Genomic DNA, 22,169 nt, shown 5'->3' with positions numbered 1-22,169 from the left:
ATGGGGGGGGGGGGGGGCACACTGATATTTCTGATATTTCCTCCTTTCTCCTTCTTCTTCTAACTCAAATGGACCCGGTGCTGGGATCTTGGTGCCATGAGCCTTCCTTTGCAACCACCCAGGGACTTTTCCCTTATTTTAATCGGCCATATTGCTCCTAGTCTGGCCATGGCAGCCACAGTCCTGAGACTGGGGAATCTCCACAATCCTGTAGCATGGATTGTAAATCCAGCCACCTGGCATCTCCTTTAATGATGACCCTTACTCTCTCCCACCAGGGACTGTGAACACTTTCTCCACAGCATAGGAAAGACCCAATCCAGGAACTGAACCAGGGACCTTCCAGCATACATACTTAATCCAAAAAACCAAGGCCACATTCCATGTTTTGTTACCAAACTACAAATAGCAAACATTAGTGAGGCTATTGCTCAAAACATCTGGCCTCCCAATGCTCATTGATGATTGGGTTTTAAACATAGTCCCTCCATGCCCGATGGAGCTATACTACTGCTTCTAGAGCTATAACTGCCGCTCTATGCAGATTATCCCAGTGCCTTTTTGAAAGACTGATGAAGTAATACTGCTGTTGTTTGTTTGTTTATTTATTTTACAATGTCAATTCCGCATGCATCCGGATGTTCACAGCGGATAACAATTTAAACACTCATAATAATATTACATACAACAGTAAAAATGATAAAAGCAATACAAAATAAAAAAAATTAGAAAAGATTAAATTACATCATACATAAAATAAAATAAATAAACAGCAAAAAACTTGTATATCATGGGTACTCAAAGAAACAGTAAAGGACTCATGCTGTGCGGCGTAACCTAAAAATGAGGAATGCACCAGAACATTAAATAAATAAATATAAATAAATTTAAAAAGTGGGGAAACTGCATCAATTGAGGGCCAATTATGGAAAAGCAATGGTCATGTTATAATCTTTAATAAAATGATGTAAGTAAATCTCTTGAATATTCATCATGAATATTTGAATGCAATCCTGCCCCCATCCCCAATGGACTATCAAAGTAAAATAAAGAAGAATAGGAGAAAGATCATGATCTGAAGATTTCAGAGGAGCAGTAGGAAAATATGATCTCACATTCTATCTATTTATTTTGGTACTGGACCCAGGAGAAAATATACAAAGTGAGCTTTAAGCACCTCACAAATATAATGGAGGAGCCAGAGAAGCTGACTCTTTGGGATACCTTCTTTATGACTATGCAGAATTACTGCCGTTCCGGACAAGAGTAAATGAATGGACTTGCAAAACTTTCCAACAATGTATGCAATTAAATTCAGAAGTGAGTATTTTATAAGGATTCTTGTCTAAAGAGCAGAAGAAATGGCCCTGTACCGAACTAGTGTCCGTGTTGAGAGTCATGGTAAGATTGTGAAGGATACACAATCATATGTTGCGATAGTAGCATCATATGAGGCACACATACCTTTGCGAAGATCTAGAACCCCTTCACTAATCAATTATAAGATGCAGGAGACCTTGTGATGATTCCCCCCCCCCCCCCCCCAATCCTCTATACACCCTCTGTTAACATTCTCTCTAATAATCTTTCTTTTATTTAACTACTACTAGACTGGCAATTCCCAAGGATTTACACAAGCTTTCAGTCCTTCTTGCTTCCCCTTTGTGTGGCTAGCCAGGTTTCTGAAAGCTAAGACACTAGTTACTCCAAAGCTCTGATCTCAACCAAAGTCTTGAGCTGCAAAAGGTGTGCAGTGGCTGCTTGGACCCCTCAGTAGGGCATGGTCCCTCTCTCCTGTCTGCTGTGACCTGATCTCCAAAGGGGTGGTATCTGTGGTTTGTACCCTAAAAGCAAGATAATCCTTCCTTAGAATTGTATAGTCACCGAGCATTATGGTTGGTCAGTCTCTTGCTGTTAAGCATTGATTAACCAGCGTTCACTTGCTGCTGACTGAATGTGGCTAATTTCTATGTCATTTAGCCCTGTTTCAATCACCTGTTTTTTGAAAGGGGTCAGTCTTATCTGTTCCTTGTTTGCTTTGCTATTTAACATTTGTCTAGATGTCTTCTCAAGATGGTTTACTCTGAATGTGTGTCTGAGACCTTTATTTGACCATTAGACATTCTGCAGCTCAATCTTATGGCTACTGTAGCTACTTTCACTTCTGTTCCCTTCTGTTCGGTTTTCAGCTTGTCTGCAAAAATATACATGCAGGTAAAATATATATGTATAGTCAGCCAATGCAGGAAACCTCCGTATTCTACTTAAAAAAAAAAAAAAGGGAAGCTAACTTTGGAATATCATGTTTTTCATGGCCTAGAGTCATCAAAATGCTATAAATAAAGCAGAAATATGGCACGTTAGTGTCTGCGATAAAAAAGGGGCATGGTTAGGGAAAGAGAACGTTCTCGGTAGCTGGACCATTACTTTGGAATTCTTTACCAAATCCTCTACGACTAATATCAAACCCTCTTCACGTTAAAAAATCGCTCAAAACCTACCTCTTTCAACTTGCCATCTAATCAGTCTATCTCCAATACTTAATCTCCTTTCCCTCGCCAATTACATTCATAGAAACATTCATAGATCTCTCTTATCATGCATTAATCTCTATATTCATCAGATGACTTATCCTACTCCTTCATATCCTCCCCCCCCTTTCTATCCCATCCCCTCCCAGTTCTTTTGTTAATTCTTCTAATTTCTCCCCTTCACTTCTCTCCTCCCTTTCCCTTTTTCCTTTTTACCCTCCCTCTGCCGAAATTTATAAGTCCCATGGCCCACAATATTTTTAGTAAATAGTTTGTTTATGCTAGCATTTCTTCTAGCTATTTGTTAACTTTATGTATATTTTAAATTTAATTTTTTTTGCTTGTTTTTATTTTTTATTCCTGTAAACCATTTTGACAAAAATTTTATTTTTATAAAATGGTATATAAATACCTCTAAATAAATAAATAAATAAATAAATAAATATCGGATATACCGCATTACAAAGGTAAATATTCCAACCTGCGAAAAAATCTTGTGTCACGTCTTGCGTCACGGGATGGTGTACCATGGTGTGCGACCCATTATCGCATCACGTGTCCAAACCGGGAAACATGAGCAGAAGTCTCGCCGGCAGGTGCTGAGCACATTTACAAAGCCGTCCAAGTACAGATGTATCTCCCGCTGTGCTCACCTCAAAAGATTTTAAAAAGCGCCGGGGCTAAGAGGGTAAAAGGCAGGCTATTTAACTACAGGGTAGGGAGTCCTGTCCCTTGCCTGGGCGAACTGGGAATGAACCTGGAAAATGGCCAATTGCGTCAGCACACGTGTTCTTAAATCCCTCCATTTATACGATGGAAGTGGGATTTGCACACCCATGTGCACGTACATTTCAAATGTCAAACAGGGCACCCATATGCGCGTGTTCAGCCTATTTGATACCATGCGCATAAATTATAATGCTTTTTAAAAAATGTATATTCTGCTTTTTGACACTTGTGACCAATTCATAAGATATGCGCGAATATGTGTGCGTGGTGTCAAATAGGCTGAACGTGCGCACATGGGCACCCTATTTAAAATGCACGCTCACTTGGGCGCACATATCCCGCTTCCATCACATAAATGGGCCAGTGAATCCTCCAGGATCCCAGTACTAGTACACTTTCCCCCTAACATAGAAGATTTAGGAAGACAGGTCAGGTAAGAAAAGGCTTTTTTTTGGCCTAGCAGGGCTATATAAATGTGTGTGTGTGTGTGTGAAAAGCCCTTGTTTTATTGCTCATGATAATAGCTGCATTAATGGCCACTATGGCACCATAAAAACATTTTTTCCTCTCTACCACACAAAAAAAAGATGTAGTTAAATCTGACGTTAAATCCGGCGTTAGTGTGCGTTAATATTGCATGATTTGCGATAGGAGTCCCTTATTTGCATAATTTTCCAGGTTTTGCATGCTAATTATCATATTTGCATGTAAACACATGATGCAATAAACATCACTTGTCTAATGTGCTTTAGATCCCATTTATCGTACCATAAGGCTCTAACATAATTTAATAAATGACCCTGTTAGTAAGATAACTTATAAAAGCATAGATATTCCAAAGATGGCTAGTCTTTAAGTTTCAAAACATATAGGAAAAATGTAAGGAAAACTGACCATTATCTATAGTTCATTCTACTACTTACTACTACTGCTAGACATACATAGTACTGTACAGATTCATATAAAAGACAGTTGCTGTTTCATGGCGCTTACAAACTAGTCAAGACAAACAAGAGTCTGTGGGTCTATTGTAGAGAAATGTTTGGGACGTAAAAAGCGGCCTCAAAAAGGTGGGATTTTAGACCATTGGAATATGGCAAGATAAGGGAGCATGCCATAACAACTCAGGAAGTCTAGTGCATGCATAATATGGCACAGAAAGGTGGAATGCACGCAGGTGGGAGCTGGCAGTGGAGAAGAAAGGCACAGACAAGATCTACTTGTGACTGAGATGGATTATTCCTCCCCTCGGGGAGGACATTCCTCCGGTCTTTTAACGCAGCATAAACAAAGATGGATTCATTTCTTGTATTGCCTTATGGCTTAAATCTTACTATTGACTGGTCTGTTTTCTTTTAAGCAATCCTGCGTATCCAACCCCAGTTAGACACATTTTCTCCTTTGACTTGTTCCTATAGCATAAAAAAAAACTCCAAACACAGCAGCCCCTTCCATTTTATTATTTTTTTAAATTTCTGTTTAAATGTGATCCTTTTCTCCCTTGACAGACGTAGCCTTTGTTCTGAGAGGCCTGTTTTACAGTGCATACATCATCACCTGGGTGGGCCCTTTTGACAGACAGCTGATTACACTTTTGGTGCCATTTGTATCTCTCAAACAGACCGTTTATTTATTTATTTAAATTCCGCTTTTCAGCACTTCAAAGTGGATTACAATCAGGTGCTGTAGTTATTTCTCTGTCGCCGGAGGGCTCACAATCTAAGGCCTAGATTTATCATTTCACTACTATAGCGAAATGATCTCCCGCAGCCAAAAAAGGGGCAGGGCGAAAGTGTGCAGCCGGCCGCATCGCGGTGGCGTGGTATCGCACGCCACGGTTGCGGCTGCGCTGAACATTTCCCCCCCCCCCCCGTAGCGCCAGTAGAAAAGGTGTAGGTATTTCCGGCACTACTGCCGGCGATAATGTGCAAAACATTATTGCCCGCAGCGCTACCGGCCCCTCATTTTACTATCCCCACCCAAACTCCTCCCCTTTCCCTCATTTACATTTTAACCACGATGTGGTAGTTATCGTGTGTGTTAGGGCGTTATTGCATGCAATAATGCCGTAACGCCCGAGATAATGGCCCACTGTGATTTGAACCCCCTAAGTTTGTTCCTGAGGCAATGGAGGGTAAAGTGACTTGGCCTGGTTTCCCTAGATCAAAGCCCGCTGCTCTAACCACTAGGCTACTTCTCCACTCCGTTTAGAACTACCCTGTAAGCTTCGGTCTTTCCAGTGTTACAAATGATCAAACAACATTGCCTGTCCAGTATGCAGGTAAATGTACAAGTGTGTACCATGTTCATGCATACGTTTACCCAGACTGAGTGGAGGTATTCCTGGGGATGGAGTTGGGGAGTGGGCTTTGGATGCACATGCATACATTATCAAATATCGCCAACCTTGCCCACACTCAGTGGTAGGCATAACTTGTACGGGGTTAGTTTTGTTGGGAGAATTTTCATGGCGAAATGAGTTCACACAGATCCATTTTGAAAACTGGTGTAACTTACGCCTGTCTTCGTGCCATCCGTTACATGGGACCTTCGAAAGTTCGCCTCCCTGTCTTTAAGCCAGATTCCAACATTATCCATTTTTGTAAGGTTATCGCTGGTTTTCTTTTGTGTGTTCCTGAATAGAGATTTCACTGCCCTAGTGAGTAAATAAAAACTGATGTGTTTATCGTTTCTCTGTCGTAACCAATCAATCATCAGTGGGCTTCTTTCCTCATGCCTTTGGGTTAAAAAGCTTGGTTTTCTGAATTATTGCAACCCCTGGAGACAGCTGATGTGGGAGGTGATGGCTTGTGCCACAGCTTAAGATTTTATCACTCTCTACTTGCTCCTGTGGCTTTGTACAAACCCACATTTTCCCCACCTTTCTCCCCTCCCTGATTTTAATTGAAAAGTATTTATCTAACTAAATTGCTTCTAATACAGTCATGAAATAAAAAAAGAAACTGAATAATTGGGTTTCATCAAGTATTGATACTCATGCTTGAAAAACATTAATAAAGTCATAATTATTGATATAATTAGGATCCAGATAACTTGAAATTGCTACAGGGTTACATGATTAAGAATTAGATTATGCTTTCAGATCCTTAGACAAATGGCCAGTAGTATGAATATTACATTAATTAAGGATTGGTTTCTTAAAGTGGAGGCTAACAAGGCAGTTTTCTAAGTACTCTAATTCAGCTTTTTTTATATGGTTTGGTTTTTTTTAGTCCAGTGGAAAATGATCATCTAAGATTTTTCTGACAGAGTCCTATGTGCTAATATCGTACACAAAAGGGTCATCTATAAGTACTATAGTAATGATAGTAATTTGAGGGATTTTCAGCATAACTTCAACTAAGCCCTATTGCACAGAAACATATGGCTAAAAATGTCTAAAACTGGTGTCAATGTAACACTTTCTTCACAGAAAGTCACTTTCAGAGACGGCTGAGTACTAGCCCACTCTGTGCAGTGTCTGGTATAAGTAGGGATTTGTGCTCTGGCGAGCAGGATTCACTTGCAGGGACCTGGGGATCACCAGATAAAGTAGTCCATGTGGGGAAATCCGAGATGGTACTGGAGGGTTGAAATATTATACGATAGCTCTGCAGCCTGCGATTTTTTCTTTGCTATTAGTACTTTTTTTCTGATGGTTAAGAACAAGATGAAGGTTTTTGCCCTAGAACTCAATGTTTCTGCTGTGGTGGTCAAAAAAGCAAACAAACTATTAGGAATTATTAGGAAGGGAATGGCAAATAAAATGGAGGATGTCATAATGCCTCTATATTGCTCAATGGCTGATGCAAGGGTATTAGGCACCCTAGGTGAAACTTCTGCCTTGCGCCCGCCTCCCCTTTCCCTCGTCCCAGTCCCGGTCCCGACCTGACCTAATTCGCTGAGACTCCACTCGTGGCCCGCCAAGTGTGTGCTTCTCTGGGCCGCAAGCAGGATGGACCATGCTCACAGCCCGCCGAGTCTCTACTCCTCTCTGCTGCAAGCGGGACAGGCTCCACTCGTGACCCCACATTGTACTCTCTGGCGCCCCCTAATGGCTGGCAGCCTAGGTGACCGCCTAGTTCACCTAATGGGACGCACCGGCCCTGGTAACACTTAATGATTAGACCGGGGCAGATTAGACCAGGGGCGGATTGGCCTATTGGGGGATCAGGCATCCTCCGGGGGGCTGGTGGCATTAGTCGAATGTTTATTTCAGCTCCTGCTGAGGGCTTGCTGAGGAATTCGATGCAACCTGAGGTAGGTGTCAGTGGGGCCATGATGGAGCCCAACTCGTCGCAGCCCAAGGGAGGGGTCAGCAAGGCCGCATGGCCAAGGGAAGTGTTGGCAGGGCCACGATGGAGCCCAACCCGTCGCTGCCCAAAGGATGTGTCGGTGCAGCCTGAGGGAAGGATCAGTGCGGCCCGAGGGAAGTCTCAGCGTGGCCATGCTGCCTGAGAGAGGGCTTGGCCTGAAGAAAGGCCTAAAGGCTTGGCAACAGGAAGCATCTGTTGGTTTCAGGGCCTCTTCCTCCCACTTCCCCCTCCAGCAGTAAATGAGCAACTGGAAGGGGAATTGGGAGGGCTCGGCCAAGGCCCAGAAGAAAGGAGGATGCCTGAGAGGTGTGTGTCTGTGTGTGTATGAGAGAGAGCACTTGCATGTGTATTTGAAAGAGAGCCTGAATATGTACATGAGAGTGAGCCTGCATGTGTGCATGAAAGAGAGAGAGCCTGCAAGTGTGTACGAGAGTGAGCTCCTGCATGTGTATGAGAGAGAGTGTGCCTACGTGTTTGTATGAGTACCTGCATGAGTGTATGAGAGAGTGAGAGCTTGCATGAGTCCATGAGAGAGAGAGAGAGCCAGCATATGTGTAGGAGAGACAGAATCTCCATGAATGTGTGAGAGCCTGCATGTGTATGAGAAAGAGAGTGCGTATGTGTGTGAAGGAAGAGGAGAAAGAGATGATAAAGATTGTGTGGTCTTCTTCACCCAAATCAAAAGATGCCAGGTATTTATTTATTTAATGGTATGGAGAACTGGATATTTTTTAATTATTTAAATTTTTATTATTTTAAAATTTTGGGGTGTTGTTTCATGTGTCTGCTGTTTTGACATATTTTATTGGTGTTTGGGAAATATTAGAACAAATGCATTTGACTTTTTAAATCTATAGGGGCCCAATATTGAAAGATGGCCATTTAAGTAACTTGGCCAGATATAACTTATCTGGCTAAATTACACAGTATATTCAGCAGCATGGCTATGTTGCAGCTGGTAAATTTATGCGGATAAGACAAAATATTGCTACTTAATTGCATGAGTTATGTGGCTTAGACACTCCACCCACTGCCTGCCCACAACTTATGCAGCTAACTTTTTAGCCATGTAAGGGACTTATGTGGCGAAGCAGCAGCCACTAAATGTAAGCGCATATTCAGCGGCCGCTACTTAACCATATAGGTCCTACTTATTTGGCTAAATAGCGCTGAACACGTTTTGAATTTTGTCAGCTGCTTTGATATATTCATTGTTTTCATGGTTTTAATATTATGAATGATGTCTTATATCTCTTGATTTTATTGCTTGATGTTTTGTGAGGACTGATTATTTTTCTGTTTTTCCATTGTTGCAGTGCATAATATAGTCGGGCTTGTTGTGCTTACCAGAGTATGTTTGTGAGCGAGAGAGAACGAGTGAGCCAATGAGCATTTGCTTGAGCAAGAGGACTATTTAAGTCAGTGGGCCTGTGTGTGAGTATAAAAGACAGCGACTGAGCCAGTGAGCATGTATATGAGAGAGCGATTGAGCCAGTGTGTGTGCGCAAGAATAAGTCAGTGAACATGTGTGTGAGCATGTACATGAGAGAGCATGTGTGTGTGAACAAGAGCGTGAGTGTGTGACACAGTGAGCATGTCTGAAAGAGAGAGCATGTGAACCAGTGAGCATGTACTAGAGACAGCCTGTGATCTAGTGAGCATGTGTGTGTGAGAGAGAATATAAGGGAGTTTATGTGAGAATGAAAATGCGTGTTAGAGAGAGAAGAAAGTTGTGCATATTTCTCACCCCTTACTAATCCATGATAATCTCAGTGTGACTGGAATCTAAAGTTCCCAGTTAGGTAGAGCAGATGATTTATTTCAGCTTTAATTTTAATTATTGGGGGGTGTTTGCTGTGTCTGCTATTTTGAAATATGTTATCGATGTTGGTAAATTTAAAATAATGTTACATGTTTGTAATCATTAGATGTTCTTTTCATCCGTTACTTTGAAATATTTATTCTTTTTATAAATTTGGTTTTACTATTATGATCGATGCTTTATATTTCTTGATGTTATTGTTTGATGTTTAGTGAGGAATAATATTTGTTTTTCCATTCCATACAGAATCTGGCTTGTTGTGGTTTCAAGTTCAGTTTTTGTCTGCATGTTTCTATTTATACTTTATCTCTTCATTTTGTATTTGGTGAGGGTCGCTAAGGTGAGGTATTCTGCTAGGCAGATTTGTGGGGTAGCCCCAACTGATTTGCATGGATGGAATGGGGGTCTACAGCTTTGTTTACTCACTTCTGGTCTAAGTTATTTAGGAAAAATGTGAAATTTATTTTGGAGATATTTCAGCTTAATTCTGCTGGGTTTCTGAGTCGACTTGGCATGTTGATGCATGTGCTGCAGAGAAAGTGCAAAAGGGAGTAAGATACCTCCTGGGCCGGTTTTGAAAAAATCCCCTGGGCTGATATTTTCCTGCAATCCACCCCTGGATTAGACCACACATTGAATACTGTGTGAAATTCTGGTTGCTGCGTCTCAAAAAAAGATATAGTTGCACTGGAGAAAGTACAGAGAAGGGTGACAAAAATGATAAAGGGCATGTAACAGCTCCACTATGAGGAAAGGCTAAAGAGGTTAGGGCTGTTAAGCTTGGAGAAAAGCTGGCTAAGGGGGAATATGATAGAGGTCTACAAAATCATGAAAGGACTTGATTGGGTAAATGTATAATGGTTATTTACTCTTTTATAAAATACAAGGACTAGGGGGCAGTCCATGAAGTTAGCAGATAGCACATTTAAATCAAATCGGAGAAAATTCTTTTTCACTCAACACACAATTAAGCTCTGGAATTCATTGGCAAAGGATGTAGTTAAGACAGCTAGTGTGTAGTTGGGTTTAAAAAACGTTTGGCTAAGTTCTGGAGGATAAGTCCATAAACTTCTATTAATCAATAGGGAATAGCCACTGCTTTTTACTGGCATTAATAGCATGTGACCTATTTAATGTTTGAGTACTTGGATTGGCCACTGTTGGAAACAGGATGCTGGGCTTGATGGACCCTTGGTCTGACCCAGTATGGCATGTTCTTATGTTCTTATGTATGTTCTAAAGAAACTCAGAAAAAGTAATAACCTCTGCTTCTGCTCTGTTTTCTCCATGGATTGTTGATATGAGAGAGAAGGTAAAGAGGGCAGAAGGAGGAAATGGAGGGATCATCAGGATGGTTTTAAAAAATAGAAGTCCAGGGGCATACAGACTGGTACTGCCTTTATTATAACATTTATTTTTATTTATTCGATTTATATTCCGCTTCCTTAGGCACTTCAAAGCAGATTACATTCAGGTACTGTAGGTATCCATGCGAGGACAACTAAATTAGAGACACATTGGCTATGAGCCAAAAACAATATAAAAATAGAAGGTTGGAGAAGCCATAAAACAAATCTTCATTAAACTATTATCTTATTGCATAAAGAATCTTGTTGAGTTTAGGAGTCAGCTGGGACCTAATAACTTTTCATGGTTTGGAGCCTGGATACTTTTTCATGGTTAAGATCACTGTTGTCAAATAAATGATTAAATGAGGTAATTTGAAGACCTTTGTGCCAGATGGACTCATGTACTTTTTAAAATTAAACTATTTCAAAGCGTTCTAGCCAATTTCCTCAGCATTCAGCCTGCCTGTTTACTGCCACTGTTGCTTTATCATATTCCTAGATTTCTTGCCTTTTTCCTCTATTATGTTTCATATGTTAAGGTTTTATACTTTTGTTTTTTACATAAAAGGTGTGCACCATTTTTACTAATGTCTGTTTTTACAACATCTCTTTTCCTGAGTTCATAAATCTGCGCTCTGTTCATGCTTTACATGTATCAATGTGATGCTTGCACGAGGCTCTGGCAAGGGTCAAAATGGCAGCGCCCTGATTTACAAGAAAGGGGAGCTAACCTTCACCGCTGATATCCCTATAGAAATAAAATATGAATCGGAACAAAGAAAATAGATTTTTGTTTTAACTATCATTTCTAATTATCTTTTTAAAAAAAAATTAGCTATGGTATCATAAGAACATGCCATACTGGGTCAGACCAAGGGTCCATCATGCCCAGCATCCTGTTTCCAACAGTGGCCAATCCAGGCCATAAGAACCTGGCAAGAACCCAAAAACTAAGTCTATTCCATGTTACCATTGGTAATGGCAGTGGCTATTCTCTAAGTGAACTTAATAGCAGGTAATGGACTTCTCCTCCAAGAACTTATCCAATCCTTTTTTAAACACAGCTATACTAACTGCACTAACCACATCCTCTGGCAACAAATTCCAGAGTTTAATTGTGCGTTGAGTAAAAAAGAACTTTCTCCTATTAGTTTTAAATGTGCCACATGCTAACTTCACGGAGTGCCCCCTAGTCTTTCTATTATCTGAAAGAGTAAATAACCGATTCACATCTACCCGTTCTAGACCTCTCATGATTTTAAACTCTCTATCATATCCCCCCTCAGCCATCTCTTCTCCAAGCTGAAAAGTCCTAACCTCTTTAGTCTTTCCTCATAGGGGAGTTGTTCCATTCCCCTTATCATTTTGGTAGCCCTTCTCTGTATCTTCTCCATCGCAATTATATCGCAATTCCCCTATGAATAATTTCTACAGGATTACCGGCACTGCCTGATACCTGTCAACTCTGACAGGCAGATCCAGCTCTAGTTCTGACCCAAGTTTCTCTAGGAAAGGCAGGACTGCGAGTCCATGCCATGTGATGGGACAAAACTAGAACTGGTTTAGCCTGCCGTAGTTGACCTGAGTCAGCTGGCAATTTATCTTCAAGATCCTGATTAGGAGTTATTCCCATTGCTTCTTCCCTGCCTATGACGGCACACACATAGCCTCCCCGCCAACAGTGCAAACTCCAAAGAAAATGATGAGTTTATATATAAGCAAATGATATTATGCTTTATTTGTAAAATAAAGTCAGGTATCTGCCCCCAACCATGCCTCACTATGTACAGTTTGCTCTTTTGTAATCTGTACGTAACACAAATATTTATAAGGCTAGGGCTTTCATTTCCAAAATGAACAAAACAAATGCCAAAGCAATGAGCCAGGTTGCGCACTAATCTTGATTATTTGCACACTTATTTTCATACTATGGGGGTCGATTTTAAAACGTACGCATGCACATCCATGTGCATGTGCGGTTCCCGCCACGCGCACATAGACGTGCCAGTTTTATAGCATACAGGCATATACATGCAGGATTTTAATGTCTGCGCGCTAGGGATGTGAATCGGGCTTCGGACGATATTTTCAAAATCGTCAGAAATCGGGGGCTCCCCCAAAACGATAGGAAAACCCCACAATATTGATCGTGGGGGGTTCTCTTATCGTTTTGGGGGAGGGCGGGAAAAACGGCACACAAAAATAACCCCTAAACCCACCCCGACCCTTTAAAACTAAACCCTTTGCTTCCCCCACCCTCCCGACCCCCCCAAAAACATTTTACAGGTACCTGGTGGTCCAGTGGGGGTCCCGGGAGCGATCTCCCACTCTCGGGCTGTCGGCTGCCACTAATCAAAATGGCGCCGATGGCCTTTGCCCTTACCATGTGACAGGGTATCCGTGCCATTGGCCGGCCCCTGTCACATGGTAGGAGCACTGGATGGCCCGCGCCATTTTTAAGATGGCACTGGCCATCCAGTGCTCTCTCCATGTGACAGGGGCCGGCCAATGGCACGGATACCCTGTCACATGGTAAGGGCAAAGGCCATCGGCGCCATTTTGATTAGTGGCAGCCGACGGCCCGAGAGTGGGAGATCGCTCCCGGGACCCCCACTGGACCACCAGGTACCTGTAAAATGTTTTTGGGGGGGTCGGGAGGGTGGGGGAAGCAAAGGGTTTAGTTTTAAAGGGTCGGGGTGGGTTTTTTGTTTATCGGCTCGGGCGCAGCCGATAAACAAAACCGCGATCGGGCCCGATGCAAAAAAACCCACATGTGAATCGGAACCGGAATCCGAACCGATTCCAGTTCCGATTCACATCTCTACTGCGCACACATGTGCGGGTGGGTGGCCTCCTCTGCACATGGGGGGGATTTTAGAAAAATACGCGCGGTGATGCGATCGGCCGATTCCCAGTTCCCTCCCAGTTCGCTCCAATTAAGGAGCGAACTGGCAGGGAACTTCCCTATACCCCTTCGTACTCTGCCTCCCTTTTCCCCCTCTCCTCCCCAACCCCTAAAACCTCTTTCCCTCCCTTTTTTTCCCTTTATTTCATAACTTCCTTCATCTAAATAGATGAAGTAAGTTGCATGCACTGGCCAGCTGGTGGCGCGCGCTTCCCCAGGACAGCATCTAATGGCGTTGTTCCAGCCCGCCCCCGACTCGCCCTCTTTTAGGTGGTCCTTTTGCGTGTATCGAGGGTTATGTGCGTGGCTGGGCCCTTTCGAAAATGTGCGCAAGACCCAGCCACGCACATAACCCCCAAATTTTACTCGTGCAGAGCTTTTAAAATTCAAACGTAAGTGAGCAATTTTAGTATACATGCTTTTTTTTTCCATTTTGGAAATTGCACACTTTGCAAAAAACAAAAAATAAGAGTTTAATATTCAGCTGCACGGCAAGCGGACAATTCATCTGGCTTAAGCCAGTCAGATAAATAGACATGGATATTCAACAATTAGGTGCTCCACTTAATATATTTATTTATTTAAAAGATTTATTATCCACTTATTCCAGTAGCTTGGGGCGGGATACAATAAAACAATACAAAAATCAGTACGATAAACAGCCAGATAAATCAGAGATGTTCAGAGCGGTGGGAAACTTAAAACCCACGATTTGTCTGGCTAAGTCCCTAACTTAGCTGGACAGACCATTTGAATATTGACTCCTAGGCAAATGCCTAGAATTAGTGCTCCACTGCAAGTGTCTCAAGTTTGCTTTTATTAACTTTTGAAGATAGAACTCTAATAAAAATGTTAACTCTCCTGCTTTGCCAATAGTCATTACATCAGCAGAGGATACCCTGATTTTTAGACTCTTCCCTCCTTGATATAGATATGGATTTTCCCATAGAGAAGGGAATTTTCATTCTTGATAGAGGGTAGATAATAGTTTGAAAACAAGATACTTGAAAGATTAGCCATGGTTCTTAATTTATATTATTAAAACTTGTGTTGACTGGTATGTTAGTAAATGTCTGAGTAAATGGCTAGGTTTTATTGTGTGCTTATGTTTTATTGATTGTATAAATCTGCTTTTATTTTTACTTAATATGTATGCTGCTTGCACAGTTTTGCTATATTAGTTGTACTCTACTAAGATGGTTTTTATTTATTGTGCACTTTCTTTGAGCTGATTTTTACAGGCTGGATTAGCAGTCTAGAAATTTCTAAATTAAATCATATCACCTTGTCCCCAGTGGGGCTGGATGACAGGGCATTAATTCCTCATTTTCAACAGCATTCAGTCTAAACCGTAAGTTAAGACAAGGCCATTCCCAGCTCATAACACAAAATCTTTTGTGTGATTCCATACTTGATGTTAACCTAAAGGCCAAGAAGGAACTCTAACTCTGATGCTTGAAGAGCAGAGGTTCCTAGCTTTGGCCCTCTTGAGAGTCACCCCACTTGCCTATCTCAGTCTTTCTTCCTCTTTTGTATAGGTATTTGGTTCTGGATTTTCAGAGTGACCAATTAAGTACGTTTTAGACCGTATGTAAATTTACCTCATGCAAGTTCATTGACTGCAGCTTGAAAAACACATCTGTTGGTAGGCCACGTGGACAAAACATGAGAAGCCCTGTTTGAGAGGGATGCCTTTGGCATTGAGCTAAAATCGGAACTGTGAAAGTCTGGCCCTAAGGCACAAGAAAATACAAACCTCAAACGATTAACGGGACCTCTGCAGACCATAGATGTGTGTTATAAATCTAATTACCAAAGGCCAGTTGTACCGCAACATAACCTAATTTGTGTTGGGTGAGGGAGGGGAATGTATGGCACACTAGGCCTCAAGATTAAAAATATGTAAGGTTGTTTAAGCCGTCGCCATAGGTTAAAGTAAGGAACATTTAAGCAATGGGAGGTTCCAGGGGTATACAGCATTTTTAGGTTGATTTTCCTGGTCCATCCCAAAAAGGGCTGGTCTCATCTAAAAGTTATATAGATGCCTCCACAAGGCACTAGAGGGAGTCATCAACCAGAGAAGTAAGAAGGAGACAGTAAGTGGCTGTCCAGGGCTCCTGGTAGGGAGAAGCGTAGGTTGTCTCTCCTTCTTGTCCGGAGAGTGTCTTTCTCTCCTTTAGTCATGACTTCCAGCAGGGACTCTCAGCACAGTGCCTAGGAAGGCGAATATTCCCAGGACTGGCGGATAGAAACTTGGCCTTGCTGCAGTGTTCACCAACAAGGCATTTATGTCCTTCTTTTCCAAGTGAGAGAAAAGGACTACACGTTCAATTTGGGAATCTAAGGGAGAGGAAGCGCCTAGAGGAACAGAAGAGGTTCTCATTCCTGTACTTGTTACTCAAGCCGGCTTCTTGTGATTGGATTGTTTTTCCTCACCTGACTGAGACTGTCTAATATTTGAATACTGTGCGAAGAACTGTTTGCTTGTACTTTTCTATTTTTATACTGATTTACTTGATTTTTACTACAGGAAAATATGAATTTTGTTCTGCAAGGCAACTCTCGATGTGTGGATTTATTTATTGTTAAGACTGAGCATGAATCCCTTGGGCTTTACAGCTTTTCTGTTTCCCAAGGAAGAATCCTTGGGAGCTGCATCCACGCTATTCTCAACTTCCGCAGCATCTGAATGTGGAACCTTGCTTATTTCTGGGAGAGCATGGGGAAAAAGGGGGTTATAAGTGTATACCGTAATTTAAGAAAAACTTTGTTTTTTAAGTTTAGAATTGCAGGAATTCCTAGACGGTGTGGTACATTCCAACTAAAACCCCCTTCATTCAGTATGTGGGTTTATTTTTATTGTCTCTGTCTGAGAGTGTTCCACTGATCAATATTTGTTTTTAATTCTTCAGAGTAAAAGAGCCCTATTATTACAGAGCTAGACTATATTGGAATGTTTACAAATGGCGGTCCTTAATTTACCATCTCCGCAAGTAGTTATCCAGCATTGGGTGTCACGGTTTTAAAGGAAATTTATAAGGGTGTTTTGGAAAGTCTTATGTAAAGAACAGGATGTTGGACAAGTGGTTGCAAATGCATCTCAGATCCAGGATACAATCTAGAGTGGGAGAAGATATAGTTCTACTTTCTTCAACTGAGAGAGATGCTAGGTATCCATGCCTGGGTTTTTTTCTCTCCATACTTGCATGCCAAAGTGACTGGAAAGTCGAAGTGGTTGATTACATGGGTGGGGGGGGGGGGGTTTGGATTTAGGAAGAAGCCATGCACATATCTAAATGCATAAAGAAAATAGGAAATAATTTCATCTTGAAAACTGTGCTGTACAGACCTGACTTATAGAAATACATTAGAAAATTTGAAAAATTATTTTGTGCATCACACAAATGTTCTTGGTGGACTATTAGTATACAAACATGTAATGTACTACTATATGGTGTGTGCAGGCTGAAGCTTCTCATACCTACATGTTTGGGTTGCATCTGTTTCCTCATACAATATATTGTTATTATTATTATCACTTGTATAATGCTATCACTTGTAAAATGCTTTACAGAGATAGTCCCTGCACCTTGGAGCTTACAGTCTAGTCAAGAGAAACATACCAGACACCCAGACCAAAATATATGAGGTCTTGCTATGATAAATAGGAGGACCATGAATGGGAAGAAGTAAGCCAGGTGGGTTATAGATGGGCTTAACTGAGGATGAGGCAACTTTGATTGAGTAAGGCTGCAAGGAATGACCAGTGGGGCTGGGTGGGAATCTACTTCTTTATCAAAACATTTGAGCAATACCATACTGACGCCTACATTGACACCCATGTGGTTCAGCATTACTAGTCAGCTTAATACAGTTCTCTGCAATTTTAAACAATCCACTGGAAACAAAACTGTTAAATCTGCCCTAAATGTATTTAGCTAGGTGGATAATACATTGAAGTAGTAATAAATAAATAAAACACTTATTGTCAGCGGAAAATGGTACTCAGCAATGACAACATGATTGCAATTTCCTTATGAGTCTTACATCAGCACCACCTCCTTTAAACATCCCCTCAGAAGCACCCACTTACACTTATGGTGGCAGCCTTAGCTTTTGTTTCTTCAACTGATATATTGCACATCTGAGAAAAACATCCCTATTGCTTTCTATTGTATTTAATAATGATGATACTTTTTTGTTTTTATTCTGCCTTTTGTGACACTTCAAAGTGGATTACATTCAGGTACTGTAGGTATTTCTCTGTCCCCAGAAGCCTCACAATCTTAAGACCTCATTCACGAAGGCTTTTTGCAATTCTGTATCTATGGAAAAAAAAAAAATCAAAGTGAAACAGTTCCCTAAACTCGAGACAAATGGAGGGCAAAGTGGATATCTAGGTCACAGGGAGTGTTGGTAGGGTTTGAACCCTTCCTTCTTGATCTGTAGTCTGCTGCTCTGACCACTAGGGCTTCTCCTCCTCTCTGCTTGTCATCCTTATACAGTGGGCAGTGTAGTACAAGATGTGTAGCCGGCCACTCAGCAAACCAGGCAGACAAAGTGTTCCTACCCTTTCCCATAGACTGTTCCTCAGTTTTCATTCATTGCCAAATGATATTCTGTCCAGTAATGAGAAACAGAACTAACCATCATATTTCTGTTTTGTTCCTTCTGATTCTGGCAGTGAGCATGCCTACCAGTGAGACGGAATCTGTGAATACAGACAATGTAGGGGGAGGAGATATTGAAGGAGAAAACTGCGGAGCAAGGCTGGCGTGAGTATTCTGCCTACTAAAGCCATTGGAAAAAAAAAAAAAAAAAGATTCAGTAAATGTTTATGCTTACTTGGAAACAGAAAGCAATGAGAGTGAGGTGTCGGTTTATCTCACTCTTCCCTGATCTGCTAATCAGGTAGAGTAATCACATGCCCCAGTATAGGCAGATTGGTTCCAGAGCACTCAGAACAATTCTGCCTATACTGGGACACGTTAAGATGGTCTTACATTGAAACTGTCTTGTTAGTCTTCAACTTAGCTCTTAGTGTTGTTAATCGACCCCTCTGAAAATTGCATGTGCTTTAGTGCTTTCATCAGTGGTGATGCAGTGCAGCTATGACTAGACAACACTCACAGTAATGCCATAACCATAGGTTGTTTAGGAAGGCCTTGCTTTAACATTAAACATAGAAGACTGGAAACATGTTGTATACACTGCTTTTGCATTGTTGTTATTGCTACTGTATATAATTCTTTTCTGGAGGCAATGTGCCAGTTTTACCTTTGTTAATTACGTTATTAGCCACTTGGGTAGAAGGGGAAGTTGGGGGTTAAAATGTATAAAATAGGTCTTCTGTGTTACATGACTGTTCCCTATATTTGATTTGATGTGCATCAAAAACAAATGAATGTCGAGCAAAAAAGGTTTGGATAAGTTCTTGCAGGAGAAGTCCATTAACTGCTATTAATCAAGTTTACTTAGGGAATAGCCACTGCTTTTAATTACATCAGTAGCATGGGATCTTCTTAGTGTTTGGATAATTGCCAGGTTCCTGTGGCCTGGTTTGGCCTCTGTTGAAAACAGGATGCTGGGCTTGATGGACCCTTGGTCTGACCCAGCATGGCAATTTCTTATGTTCTTATTTGTTTTTCTTGTTTTCTTAATAAACAGTTTTAAACATAAAAATGTTATCAGGAATTGTATACAGCGGATAACCGAATAGAGGATGTAGATATTGATGAGTACTTAGAGGAAGCATATTTACCAGCTGAGCAAGAAGAGAAATTAGATATGGCAATTTCTGGATATGAGATATCTATGGGGATTAAAGCACCAAAAGCGAATAGGTCACCTGGCCTGGATGCTTTCACGGTGCACTTGTACAAACAGTTTGGGAATTTATTGATTCAGCCTTTGAAAGCTGCACCATGGGAAGAGGCTTGCTGCCCTCAATGAAGGTGGCCGGGATAACTGTTTATAGCTAAAGAGGGTAGGGATAAGAATCTACGTGCTTCTTATAAACTGATATCTTTATTAAATATAAAGTTGCTAGCGAAATGTTTGGCTGTCAGATTAGCTAGGGTGGCCCCTGAGTTAGTGCATGAGGATCAACCAGGGTTCGTTTTTGGCAGGCATACTGCTGATCACATTAGGCGCATTCTTAATCGTATGTGTGGACTGCAAAGAAGCATAAGGATCTTGCACTGCTGTTGGCGATTGATGCCGAGAAAGCCTTCGACAGGTCCACTGAGGTTTTATGTTCTGTGTTTGAGGAAAGTGGGCTTGGGGTGAAATTCTGCACTTGATTCAGAAATTACCCGAATCTCCTCAGGTGTTTATTGATGTTAATGGGGAATATGCAGAGACTTTTCACCTGGAGAGAGGAACAAGGCGGGGAATGGCCTCTGTCATCGCTGCTTTTTGCATTGGTGTTGGAATTCTTGGCAGACAGAATCAGAACGACTCCGGTATTAGGGAACTAAAAGTGGGGGCTGCTGAGTTTAAAGTCTCACTATTTGCAGATGATGTGATATTCTCGTTAACCCTCCGAAACCTATTTCTGCCAGTTTTGGTGTTTGAGCTTCAGAGGGAGGGTGGCGGGATTTTGGGTAAATATGAGTAAATCTTAAATTGTAAATATTAATTTACCTGATGAAACTGCTAAAATCTTTCAAAACAGTTTTCCTTTTAACTGGGCACCTGAGTTTTGCGGTTTCTGAGAGTAAGAATAGGGTGTGATAGGCTAACACTAGTAATTATAGACCCTCAATCTTTCCATGAATGTTCATATCAGATCCATTGTAAAGTCATCATTTTTCAAGTTATGACTACTGAGACGACCGAGACCACTATTGGTACCACAGGACTTTTGTTCTCCCCTTCAGGCTCTTGTTCTGTCTAGCCTGGACTACTGCACTTCCCTATATGTAGGTTTCCCAGCTTGTACCTTTCGAGCCACACACATCATCTAGAATGCTGCCACCCTATTCTCTCATCATTGCACTGGTTCCTATACATTGCCAAATACAGTTTAAATTGGCATCAATGGTACATAAACTCCTACATGGATTAACATAATTTTGCATATATATAAGACATCTTGCTATCAAAGATCAGTGAATAAACATTTTTTAGAAGTTACTTCTGACAAATTGGCCAACCTAGATGCTACAAGAAATAGGGCCTTTTCTGTAGCTAGTCCCTGTTGTTCACATTCTCTTCCAGAACAGCTGTGCTCAGTTACATGCTTAAGGGCATTTAAGAAGGCTTTAAAATCTTATGGGGTAGATTTAATAAAAGTACGCCCACGCATACTTTTGTTCACGCACCAGGCGCAAACAAAAGTACGCCGGATTTTAATAGATACGCACATAGCCGTTAAACTCCGGGGTCGGCACGCGCAAGGCTGCCCAAAATCGGCAGCCTGCCTCCGTTCCCTCCACCCCCCCCCCCCGCACCTTCCCCTCCCCAACCCGCCCCCCCAGCCCTATCTAAACCCCCCCACCACCACATTTGTTTTAAAAACGGGCGCGCGATTCCCCGGCTGGGGAGCTGTTTCGGAGGCCTCGGCCATGCCCCCGAAACACCCCTGGGCCGGAACCACGCCTGCGGCTCCGCCCCAAATGCCGCATCGTTGCGACACGCCCCCGACACGCCCCCCCAGGAAAGCCCCGGGACTTACACGCATCTCGGGGCTTGCGCGATCCACTGAGCCTATTCAACATAGGCTCGGCGTGCACAGGAGGAACTTGGGGCAGGTTTTCGGGGGGTACACGCGTAACTTACGCGCATACCCATTTGAAAATCTGCCCCTATTTGTTTACCCAGGCATTTAGGGGTAGATTTTTAAAAAGTACGCCCGCGCATACTTTTGTTCATGCACCAGGTGCAAACAGGAGTACGCCAGATTTTAATAGATACGCGCGTAGCCGTGCGTATCCATTAAAATCCGGGGTCGGCGCGGGCAAGGCAGTGCAAAATCGGCAGCCTGCGCACCGAGCCGCGCAGCTTGCCTCCGTTCCCTCCCCCCGCACCTTCCCCTCCCTTCCCCTACCTAACCCACCCCCCCTATCCCTGTCTAACCCCCCCTACCTTTGCTTGAAAAATTACGCCTGCCCGAGGCAGGCTTAACTTGCGAGTGCCGGCCGCGCAATTCCCTGTCCCGGGAGCAGTTTTGGACGCCTCGGCCACACCCCCGAAATGCCCCTGGGCCTGAACCATTCCCACGGCCCTGCCTCCGGATGATGCACCACCACGACACGCCCCCCCCCCCCCCCCCCCGACGTGCCCCCGACGCCCCCAGGAAAGCCCCGGGACTTACGCACGTCCTGGGGCTTGTGCACGCTGCCGAGCCTATTCAACGTAGGCTCGGCGCGCACAGGGGGAATTTGGGGCAGGTTTTCCACTGGTACGCGCGTATCCCTTTGAAAATCTGCCCCTTAATTTGTATATATCAGCCATTTAACACCAAAAGCCTTAGGACTTACACATTTTTTAATGATATTGCTGGTTTTTGTTTTA

The 22,169-nt window shown here is 42.3% G+C and overlaps 1 protein-coding gene across 18 annotated transcripts in view; it reads left to right on the top strand.

Moving 5' to 3' along the window:
• Positions 1-22,169, top strand: part of CACNA1C (calcium voltage-gated channel subunit alpha1 C) — a 1,539,476-nt gene that overhangs the window by 1,106,641 nt on the left and 410,666 nt on the right. For all 18 annotated transcript variants that reach the window (XM_029599882.1, XM_029599881.1, XM_029599874.1 and 15 more), the window contains one exon: positions 18,337-18,427. In XM_029599882.1, coding sequence (XP_029455742.1) covers positions 18,337-18,427 — 91 coding nt within the window. The remainder of the gene's footprint in view (positions 1-18,336; positions 18,428-22,169) is intronic.

The sequence above is a fragment of the Rhinatrema bivittatum genome, chromosome 4 (assembly GCF_901001135.1).
Source record: "Rhinatrema bivittatum chromosome 4, aRhiBiv1.1, whole genome shotgun sequence".
Lineage (NCBI taxonomy): Eukaryota > Metazoa > Chordata > Amphibia > Gymnophiona > Rhinatrematidae > Rhinatrema > Rhinatrema bivittatum.
Note: the sequence above shows the minus strand (reverse complement) of the source record. Positions and strands in the feature narration are given on the sequence as shown.